We start from the raw sequence: 10,837 nt of genomic DNA on the forward strand, positions 1-10,837 counted from the left end.
CCATCTCTGGCAGCTGCCGGTCTTGTGCTGACTGACCCGTCAGATCGCTGCACAGCAATGAGTGCCATGATGCTATTCATAGCGTTAGGGAGCGCCGCTCACTTGGAGACCTGTGCACCAGTTGCAAAGGCCGTCCTGGCGTCGCGCTCTACGAGCCAATTGTCCGAAGTTCAAGCATCGTGATCAGACGGGGGCGCGTTGCTTGACTCGCTTCATCAGTTCGCTACCCAAGGTAAGGTAGTCACAGTCGCTCAGCTGTGCTCAGTAGTGCTAGCTCAGCCGACCCATAAGGAAGGGCAGAATGAAGGGCGAGAAGAGATGGAGGTACCAGAGCCATCATCGCAAACCCCCTGCCATGACGACGCAAAATGAAGATAGGTCAAGGCTAGTGCTCGAAGCCACACCAAGCCCGACGCCCTCGATCCCCTCCTCGACTCACGCGCTCGCAAGGTCAGAAGTATACAGTACTTGCGGGATGCTTCGATAAGGTTGCATCACACGAAACTGAGTTACTACTGAAAGGCCAAGGCAAGGATTGGATTTCTGAAAGTCTAAGAAAATGTTTCTCAAGTCGCTCTAGGAGACGTCTTCGTTACCTAACGTAATTTAGGTTCTTTGTACTTTAATTCATAGGTCAGACTAGTTAGTATGCCAGAAAGCCAAAGCAAGAAAAGCACAAAGTTGTGCAAAGCTGTCGAAATTCGTCTGTCGAAATCCGCCCATGTCATTTGCCCACTGCTGAGCCTCATCTCCACGCCCTCGCACATCCCCCTTCCCCGAAGTCTCTTTTCCCCACGGGTGCTATGGCGAATCTTGTACATAACGAACGATCTGTGCTGTGCCTTATGATGGTGCCAAGGCGTTTAGGGGCGCCCAATTGGCACTTGGCGTCTCCTTCTTTCCTCGTGTCCCCCCAGAAGGCCCATTGCGTGCCCCAGTGAACAAACAGGCGCGGCGATGCCCCGTGGCTTAGCGTTGTTGTGGGAAGACACAATGCTGTGAAGCAGGGGTCATATCGCCCGGATTGCTGGGGCGCGTGCTGGGGCTCGTGCTGGGGTCCTCTCGCATTCGTACCCAGTACCTCAATCTCGAACCCACATCACCCAACGAACCCTCTTGCTCAGCCCCAGTAGAACGTAACCCCTGACCCAGATTCCTAGGTAGGCAAGGAATTGCTGAGAGGTAGGTCAATAGGTGGATGGATGGACCTAGGCTACTCCTCTGTACGTGTACCTGCATAGAGGAGGGGTTTCAATTCAAATCCAAGTACTTTTAGGTCGCCTCGTCTGGTCTCAATGACCTTCTCCCCCCCCCTCAAAGGCCATCTTTGACTGCCCTTTCCTCAGCCGCGGCTCGCATCCTCAAACCACCAACCCAGCTCTCTCGACATACCTTGGTACTTGGTTAGCCTTCTCCTCAAACAACCTCCTCGTCTCCGTCCTCGTCATCTTGGGCCCAAGACGCCATCATGGCCAGCCTCAACGACTCAACCGTGGCCTCGGCCCTTGGTCTGCCCATTCACCCCTTCCACCCCCTCGATGCCATCGTCAATGACTACGTCGAGAACACCATGTCCACCCTGACCATTCTCACCATCTTCGCATCGACCTGCGTCGCCATTCTCCTGCCCACGCTCCTGCTCATTCGTCGCCTGCGGCCGAACCTGTCCACGGGCGACGTCTCCACGGCCATGTGGTTCATCGTCTCAGGCTCGATCCACCTCGGCCTCGAAGGTATGTGAAGCCCCTAACCCTCTTCATGACGCCTCACTCGTGTGAGTTCACTCTTCTCACTGCCCACCTCCATCGATGTAGGTTACTTCTCCATCCACTCGGCCCGCATGGGTCCCAGCCTCACCGTCCTCGGCCAGCTATGGAAGGAGTACGCCCTGTCCGACTCGCGCTACCTGACGCAGGACTCGTTCGTCGTCTGCATGGAGACGGTCACGGCGTTCGTCTGGGGCCCCATGTGCTTCCTCTGCGCCGCCGCCATCGTCCTCCGCCACCCGGCCCGCCACAGCCTGCAGGGCATCATCAGCCTCGGCCAGCTCTACGGCGTCGTCCTCTACTACGCCACCTTTGAGTACGACAATGTCGTGTGGGGCCGCGACTACTCCCGCCCCGAGAACTACTACTACTGGGGCTACTACGTCTTCCTCAACGCTTTTTGGTTCTTCATCCCCCTGACTCTCATCCTGCGCAGCGCCGTCGCCTCGACAAGGGCTATTGCTACCGTGCAGAGGCTGGAGGCTAAAGCTGGGAAGAAGAACTGAGGCCTGAGGCTTGCTGAGCGTGGCCCCACGTAGCCTGAGCGAGTAGACGCTCTTGGCCAGGGGGGGATAGAGACGCCCGCGTGACAGTATTTTATGGAGAGTCGTTTGCCTTGGACATAGTATACCAGTGCCTTGTGTGGCGTGTTGCTAGAGGGTCTCTCACATGAGTGGCTAGAGATAGACGGTCAATAGATGGATGAATCCGGCCCTGGCTGGCGCTCTCGTTGTCTGGCTACATCTGAGAATCCATACGCGGTGTGACGAAATACTGTGATTCGATCGTTGAGCATATTGAGGCTATGGTGCGTAGGCGTGCTCGTTGTGAGCCCGACTTGAAATTCACAACGAGTATGGGTCATGTTGCCACTGTAGTCCCGTAGCATTTCTGCACAGTACAAGTTTCATCGAACATTGATGCCGGCCCTGGCCAGGAGGCTCGTTCTGCAGCGCATTTTTGGCTCAGCCCTGCAGCATCTCAACTCTCTTGTCGGGCTCAAGGCAACGGCTCGGCACGAGCCGGTCTGCAGGGTTCCTGAGCCATCGGACAGACCGGCTGAAAGTTTGGTTGACGTTCTGAAACTCAACATAATGGCAGCAAACCGCCGCGCCGAACGAATCATTTCTAGGTGCTAGCATGAGTTGCGAGCAGCTATACAGAAATCTTGCTTCAGCACGACTTTATTACTGAATTGCACATTAGGGCTGGATCAAACACTCCGTTGGGATCCATGTATTTAGGCTCCCTGATTAGGAGAGTATCGGAGAAAGGTGTGGCTCAGAAGGTTTAAGCCTTCCAAGGTTCGATCTTCAGGGTTCGTATCAACATTTTCAAGTTAATAAATAGAGTATCGTGCACTGGATGCCTGCTCTGCACCTTTGGGGTCTTTCCCGTATCTCATCCATCATCAACATCAGCATCGCGAGATTCCACTGCTGTGCAAACCGTCGTCTGAACCTTTGCTCTGTGGTTTCGATCTGTACACTCGATACCGTCTCATCGAATTATAAGTCATGACGAATAGATCTAACGTATGTCAATTGACCATGACCATCTTGTCCCAAAATAACACGGATAGGCGAAGCGAAAAAAGGAAGCAGCCGGGCCAGGTACACCCCGGAAAGAAGCCGGCCCCGTGCAAGACGGCGACTTCCTACCCCCCTCTTTCCAGTACCAAGCTTTCCGTCTCCCCTCCAGTATCCCCGGCAACAGCACTCGGGCAACGCCTTCGAGACGCCTGCCCTCGACTCCCGTAGCACCCCCGTTCAGCCCCAGCAGCGCGACGACCCCCGTGAGTTCGGTAGCTACACCAAGCGTAGCATCCGAGGTCGGAGTCACGCCCGACGCCTTCGCGACCCCGAGTACAGCATCCAAATACGAAGGCGACAGTCTCACAACCTCGGTGGCCGGCGTGGCAAGACCGGTCATCGTCTCTTCGTCGATGTACCTCGACCCACCAAGTCTCGTCCCCGGTCTCGGTCGCGACAAGGCTCGATCACCGCGCCTCCACGGCGCTGGTGCCGGTGACGGAGCTTCTGATGAACATCTCCGTCCTCGCAGCACGGCAGCGGCGCCCACTCCGTCTCTGCGTCGCTGTTCCTCGACAGTCTGCACAGTCGAGAACTGCGCTTCCCCTCACAGGTCCGAGCAGCTTGCTTCACGCAATCCGAGCGCCAAAGGTCGAACAGCATCAGCAGATTCAGACGACAAGGACAAAACCCAGGAGGAGAATCCCCCCCCTCGGCGCCTCTATTCGGGTGCACATGCAGAGGAGAGAACTGGTGGGTCCCTGTAAGAATGTGACTTAACTTGTGTGTGCAGGTGCGAGGACAGTCTCGGTCATATCGACACTGACGAAAAGCCTGAGGAAGCTGGGGACGCAAAGGAGCGCCGTGAGATACTTGTCGCGCCTTTTCGGCGCAGGGGATCGAGTGTGTCTTCGTCTTCCAAGCCCGTAACACTGGAGCGCCGCTACAGTGCTGTCAGGGTTATGGAAGATCTGCTCCTCGCCTCGTTCGATGCGGCGGCTGGGCTAGGGTCTCGGCTTTGCTAAATCCGTCGGCTGCGGAAGATGCGGAAGATAACAAGCCTGACGAATGTGTATGATGACTATAAGATCGAACCAAAGGTAACAGTCATAGCCGCAGAATATTGAGGTGAACAGCTAGTACAATTGATGGAGAGCTGAACTATGGACCTTAGGAACCGCAAAAGCAAGCTATGATCATTCAGCTTTAGTAGTCCCAAATCGATAGAAAAGCTGCTATAAACAAGGCTAGGTCTAGAAAGAAAAAAAGAAGGCTCAAAGTGGGTATCATCGGATGCAAACTTTTAATTTCAACTCAGGCAGCGGCACCTGCTTCCTTCGCCTTCTTCGCATTCAACTTCTCCCACCGACTCAGCGAGCTCGTCAGCAGAGCAAGCCCCGTAGCACCAATAGCGATCGCAATGGCGACCTTGATTCCAGCCATGTACGCATCCAAGATACCGGGAATCTCCTCAGTCGAAAAGACTCGTCGAATTTCTGTGGCGCCGGTTGCCACGACAGTTGCAGGGTCGACGTTGGGTGCGGTGTTCGGCAAAGATCGCAGCATCGTGTTGACAAAGGCGCATTGTCCAGCGGAGACAAACGAAGAACCCCCGAGATTCATGAAGACTAGTCCGTTAATTCTTGTAGCCGCTAAAATTCTCAAGGGCAACTTACAAAGAACCATGGCTGTCACAGTCGAGACGTCGGTAGGGTCGGCATAGCTCTGGGCAACGATAATGGGGACCTGGTAGGCGATACCCCAGCCAATGCCGCCAAACAGCTGGTACCCAATCCACTTGCCCGTGTCTGTGTCCGTCTCAAAGGTGTACAGAAGACCGGTCGCGATGACAGTGATAGCGGCGCCAACAAGCTTGAGTGGGGTAGCGATGCCCGTGCGAGTTATGAAGAAGCCGGAAATGATCATGGAGAGGGTGACTCCAATAATCAATGGCAGATTCCTGACACCCGACATGGTTGGAGTAACACCATTGACGCTCTGGAAATAGATAGGCAGGTAGTAGATGATGAGGAAGTACGATCCGGAGAAGAAGAAGGTGTAGGCACAGCTGACACCGACTGGGCGAACCTTTAACAGGCGCGGGACGAGCATGGCGCGCTCGCCTTGGAAGCATTCCCACGCGGCGAATGCCACATACAGAAGAACAAACCCGACGAGCAGACCGATTACCGTGCTGCTGTTCCAAGCCTCGGTCTGTCCAGCATACTGCAGACACAGAATGTAGCAGATGATGGCGGCCATGACCAGAGCTACACCAATGGGATCCATCTGCAGCATCTTTTCGCGCCAGGTAGCTTCGACAGGCCTAGCAGCGGCGGGGGCGTGGAAGAAGAACACAACGATGAGAACCGAGACTGCGCCGATGGGGAGATTCATGTAGAAGCACCAGCGCCAGGTCGCGTGATCGGAGAACAGGCCACCGAGAAGAGGACCAAGCACAGAAGCAACACCGTAGGACACACCGACGAAGCCGGTGTACATGGCGCGCTTTTCTGGTGGCGCGGCAAACGCGATGATGGTGTAGGCGCCGGTACCGAGACCAGCGGCACCGAGACCGGCTATGGCGCGGCCAATGATGAGGGCGGTTGAGGTGGGAGCGGCACCACAAACGAGGCTGCCAAGCTCAAAGACGAAGACAGCAGCAAGGAATGTCCACTTGAGAGGGAAGTACTTGTAGGCTTTGCCCCACGAAGACTGAAAACCGCCGTTGGCCATGAAGAAGGCGGAACCGTACCAGGAGACATCTTCAATGCCGCCAAATTCGTCTGTGATCTTGGGGATGGCGGTAGCGACGATGGTCTAGAGGATCAGCTTTTCTCATCGGCAGCGATAGATGAGAACTTCCTACCATATCGAGAGAGGCAAGGAAAATGGCGAGAATGAGGGCCACGACTATGAAGACGAGGTTGATGCCAGATGGATACTCGTCCGACTCTGGGGTTGTATTAGCCGTTGACGACTCAACGATGCCGTCGGGTTTCGTGTCCAGTTCTGTCGAGCGCCGAGGTGCGAAGCTGGAATCCTTCTCCTGATGCATTTCGATTGACCTCTTATTCAGGGAATTGGAAGAGACGGAAGGTGTCTGTGAATGCACCATGGTCGGTGCTGCTGATTTGTCAAAGGCGTCAGGATCGTAATCGAGGCGCTGAGTGTGGTCTCGAGCGTCCATATTGCGTGCTGGACGCCTTGTGCGAGTAATTGCTATTGGAAGCTGTTGGAAGCTTCTTGTAGGAGGCCCATTGCAATCAGGGGAATCTGGGTTCTCTTAAGTACAAGACGATATATCTCATTCTACTCCCAAGGCAGTAGCATAAAAATAACACTGCAAGGTGCCTGCCGTATGGTTGCTCTCAAGGGAGGTTTGGCTCGAGCGTAGACATTGTGAGACGCTAACCCGGATATGGCCAGACCAAGTGGTCTTGGCCGAGCTATGGAGTGGTTGATTGGCTGCATCGGACTGTGTCTTCGATGAGCCATCATGACGGCTCCACAAAACGTGATCTACCCAAGCCACCGCAGCACGGATGGCGAATGAGTCTCCCTCACTGGACGCTCAACTGTCGACTCATCAACTCACGCAAAATCACCAGCTCCTCATCGCCAGATGCACATTGCCAGTTTCAAGAACGAGGAGACGCACGAACCCCAGCGAGGAATGGTGCATTCAAAGTATACCCACATGATGAATACACTTACAACCAATGTGGTGTCCATTCAGCATTTGCCCTTCGATCTTCCACAGCCTTACGACAATAGCACGAGCGGCCTAGTCTAGTGGCCACTTCTCGTTTGAGGCTCGGGTGGTGCTATTGACCTGGGAGCTGTTCTGTAGCTGTCTGTAGCCGTCTGTAGCTGTCATCAACCCCCGCGTTGACACAATTTTGCGTGAAGGTTGGCCCACTTACCGAACGACGCATCAATCGTACGATATTCGCATGGTCCATTTCCCTTCACGGACATGACAACCCAATTGATTGGACAGCACCTGCTGGTACCATCTCTTAGTTGGGTGATCTCCAGGTCCCTTACAGCATTGTTCCAGATGTTGAATATCTCGTCTTGTTGGAAACATAAGTAGAGATATTAGGCCTGCTTGATGTGTTGGAGAGCATCGCCCTGCTGTCACGACAGGTCCGCACAGGCCATCAAGGAAAAGAGACAAGCTACACTGCCTACTCATGTGATGTTCACAGTACGAAAACCGAGACAGGTCCGCCCTCCGGTCATCGGCGAGGCTGTCCCCGCTGCTGCCACTCCATTGCTGGATTCAGTAATGAGCAATGCCATGCCCGAGAAAGGGGACAGATGTTGGGTTCGGTACAAAAAAGACGCGGCGGGTCTGGTCGGCAGACTTTTCCCAGGTACAGGTGCGCCTCGCAGTCAAATGCCGAGGATAGGCGGTGGGCAGTCTCTCTCAACATGGGTTCGTGTACTCCTTGGCCACGCCGTGAGAAGAAGGAACACTTTGATGCCAATCATCCCAAGGACGCATCACAATGTTGGTCAGGCCAGCGTCAATGAGGCGCAGACAAGCACTTGGCTGTGCTTGGCTTGTTTGACAGCCGTGTCGATGTTCCAAAACATTTGTCCGAGGGGGCCGTCGTCTTGCGTGACGTGCGCGCGCGCGCCGCAATGGTAAAGTAGACGATCTTGGAATTGACGGGTTCGTATGGAACATCCCCACCGTTGGCCGTTTTTCTCGCTCGGCCCTCTTATCAGCGCGAGGTAAGGTACATGTAGGTGTGTGCCTTGTTAGCTTGCCTAGTGGTGTGGTGGGACGCCGATGATGGCGGCCTTTGTTTCGGCACAGATGTAGCGAGCCCTGGGAGTCAAGTGCCTCGACATGTGAGTCAATGAACTCTCTTGCCATGCTCTCGTCCCGGGGCAAGTCAGAAGAGGGGTCTTTTTATGAGGCAGGGAAAGAGGGGTTGCGCCTTGTTCTTGCAAAATTCTGTTTTTGATCGATGCTTTCCATGAACAGAGGACAAGTGCGCGGGGGTGGCAGCGAGAGCAAGTGCAGGTGGGGGGAAGAGGCATCAGAAGCAAGAGCGCTGGAGCTGGTGGTCATGGCGTTTGCTCACAGAATCGAGTGCCGGAAATATCGGCCCCTGCACTGCCCCTCCACTACTGGTACACACCATCTTGGTGGCACGCCAATTTCGCGTGCCAGCTGTTAAGGTCGACCTCTTGTGGCCGGCAATGAATCACGTACCGGGGGGGGGGGGGCGATGACAGGGCAAGACAAGACAAGACAAGAGCTATCCTGACGCTGTGACGTGGGTGAAGCCAGCCGCGTCTCAACAAATCACGACAGCTCCTCCTCCACCCGTAGCTGCTGCCGACGCCGACGCCAACGCCGACGCAAGACGCAAGACGCAAAGACGCAAAAGAGCTCAATCGCTCACTCGCCCAGCTCAGCTCGCACAGCTTCTTCTCTCCCACTTCGCGCCGCCCTCAATTGGCTCTCGGTCGGTCCTCCCTGCGCGATTTCCCCCTTGGCACGTCACTTGGTTGTACCCCCCCCATATCACCCAACCCACCCTAAAACGTCCCTTCCCAGCACACCACCATGTTTAAAGCACGAACGAACCCCTCGTCCCTGCGACATCTGACTGCTCGCCTGCTCCTCCAACCTTCATCATCTTTGTCTGCTTCGGCTCCATTTCCCCCTCTGTCAGCATCGACGGCTGTGACCCTGCCCCAGCGTGCCATACTTTCTCGCTTCTGCAGCTCCCACTCCAACTCCAACTCCAACTCCAACTCCAAGCAAGACAACCCACCGGCGGCCAGCAACAGCAACAACACCACACTCTCCTCCAAACCTAACACATATTTTTCCTACACCGACGCGCAGCCGCCCAAAATGGCCGAGCAGGACATCACCAAGTATCTCACCCAGACCCATGACCGCCTCTTCGAGCACAACAAGATCTGGGCCGCCGAGCAGGCCAAGAAGGACCCCGAGTTCTTCACCAAGCTCTCCGCCGGTCAGACGCCCGAATACCTCTGGATCGGCTGTGCCGACTCGCGCATCCCCGCCGAGCAGATCACGGGCCTGCAGCCCGGCGAGGCCTTCATCCACCGCAACATTGCCAACCTCGTCTGCAACATTGACCTCAACGTCATGAGCGTCATCAACTACGCCGTCCGCCACCTGCACGTCAAGCACATTATCGTCTGCGGCCACTACGGCTGCGGCGGCGTCAAGGCCGCCATGACCCCCAAGGACCTCGGCATCCTGAACCCCTGGCTGCGAAACATCCGCGACGTCTACCGCCTGCATGAGAACGAGCTCGACCAGATCAAGGACGAGTCCAAGCGCTACGACCGCCTCGTCGAGCTCAACGTTGTCGAGCAGTGCCGCAACGTCATCAAGAGCGCTGCCGTCCAGCAGTCCTACAAGGAGAACCAGTACCCCATCGTCCACGGCTGGGTCTTTGGCTTCCAGGATGGCCTGCTGCACGACCTCAAGATTGACTTTGAGTCGGTGCTCCACGACATTCAGAAGATCTACAACCTCAACGATTAATCGATGTCTCGTGAGCTAGATGGGGAGTGCCGTAGCGATTGACTGGTAACGAGACGGGTCGGCGAATGGAGACATGCAGCTTGTGAGCTTGGCCGGCGTTGTATTGGGGTGGGCACGCCTGGCCCAAGGGCCGTGGGGTTGGGTGGGTGAGCTCAGGCGAAGACGTGGTGATTTGGCGTTTGGTGTGGTGACTGGCTAACAAGATGAGAGGGTTTTCTTTTTCTTTTTTGGGTTGAGCAAGGGTTTGGTGATCTGGGTGTGGTCGAGTACATCTCGACCTGTGTTCAGTTGACATGGCGGAGAAAAGCCGCTGCGATAGGTTTTCAATTCATCACGTATTCTACACCACCCCGCTCGACTTGCATCGACGGCGATACACAAAACAGATGAAAAACGACGACGCATGACTTGGCACCCTTTCAGGATTCAGATCAATGAGCTCGACCTCAATTAGATCCGTTCATGAACAATCCGATAGGGCCGTATCGCCAATCCGATCTGCAGTCAACGCACCCCCCAGAACCCGCACGTACCATCTGTGGTGGTTGACAGCATCCATGTTCGACTGTGATCACCTAGTGTCGATTTCTCCAACTATTGTCCGGACATCGTCGCAGCACCGGCAGCGCGCCGCGCGAATGTTGATGTCATTTCTTTCCAGCCTCTAGATTGACCTCGTCGTACGACGGCGGGTGTTCCCCTCAATTCGAGTGCGACCTTCTCAAAAGGTCTTCCAGGGCCACCAACAGCCAATGCTCACCAGTAGCATTAGGCCGCTAGATCCCTATCCAGCAGGTGGCATGCGATCAACGGCTATCGGGTGGGTTAGCAGCATGGGGCCTCTCCGCCGCCGATCCTCCGACGCTGGGTCGACGACAGACATCCGCGACGTACCTGCGAGTTCATGCAGCAACGCAGCGTTCCGCACATCGAGAGAGGGTGGTCCCGCGTAGACTGCTGCGTTGTGTTCACAGACGGCAGGTCGGTAG

The 10,837-nt window shown here is 55.5% G+C and overlaps 4 protein-coding genes across 4 annotated transcripts; 3 read left to right on the plus strand and 1 right to left on the minus strand.

Moving 5' to 3' along the window:
• Positions 1 to 1,468: 1,468 nt before the first annotated feature.
• VDBG_02909 (3-beta-hydroxysteroid-Delta(8),Delta(7)-isomerase) lies at positions 1,469 to 2,272 on the plus strand (the record flags this gene model as incomplete). Its single annotated transcript, XM_003006724.1, has 2 exons — positions 1,469 to 1,733; positions 1,815 to 2,272. 2 exons carry the CDS (start codon positions 1,469 to 1,471, stop codon positions 2,270 to 2,272), a joined length of 723 nt encoding a protein of 240 aa, XP_003006770.1.
• A 1,044-nt stretch (positions 2,273 to 3,316) lies between these two features.
• On the plus strand, positions 3,317 to 4,065 carry VDBG_02910 (predicted protein; the record flags this gene model as incomplete). Its single annotated transcript, XM_003006725.1, has 2 exons — positions 3,317 to 3,379; positions 3,442 to 4,065. The coding sequence occupies 2 exons, from the start codon at positions 3,317 to 3,319 to the stop codon at positions 4,063 to 4,065; spliced, it is 687 nt and encodes a 228-aa protein (XP_003006771.1).
• A 547-nt stretch (positions 4,066 to 4,612) lies between these two features.
• On the minus strand, positions 4,613 to 6,356 carry VDBG_02911 (GliA; the record flags this gene model as incomplete). Its single annotated transcript, XM_003006726.1, has 3 exons — positions 4,613 to 4,926; positions 4,975 to 6,118; positions 6,168 to 6,356. The coding sequence occupies 3 exons, from the start codon at positions 6,354 to 6,356 to the stop codon at positions 4,613 to 4,615; spliced, it is 1,647 nt and encodes a 548-aa protein (XP_003006772.1).
• A 2,826-nt stretch (positions 6,357 to 9,182) lies between these two features.
• VDBG_02912 (carbonic anhydrase) lies at positions 9,183 to 9,848 on the plus strand (the record flags this gene model as incomplete). The annotated part of the gene is made up of 1 exon (XM_003006727.1): positions 9,183 to 9,848. One exon carries the CDS (start codon positions 9,183 to 9,185, stop codon positions 9,846 to 9,848), a length of 666 nt encoding a protein of 221 aa, XP_003006773.1.
• Between the last annotated feature and the right edge of the window lie 989 nt (positions 9,849 to 10,837).

Source organism: Verticillium alfalfae, genomic scaffold (assembly GCF_000150825.1).
Source record: "Verticillium alfalfae VaMs.102 supercont1.3 genomic scaffold, whole genome shotgun sequence".
NCBI classification, from domain to species: domain Eukaryota; kingdom Fungi; phylum Ascomycota; class Sordariomycetes; order Glomerellales; family Plectosphaerellaceae; genus Verticillium; species Verticillium alfalfae.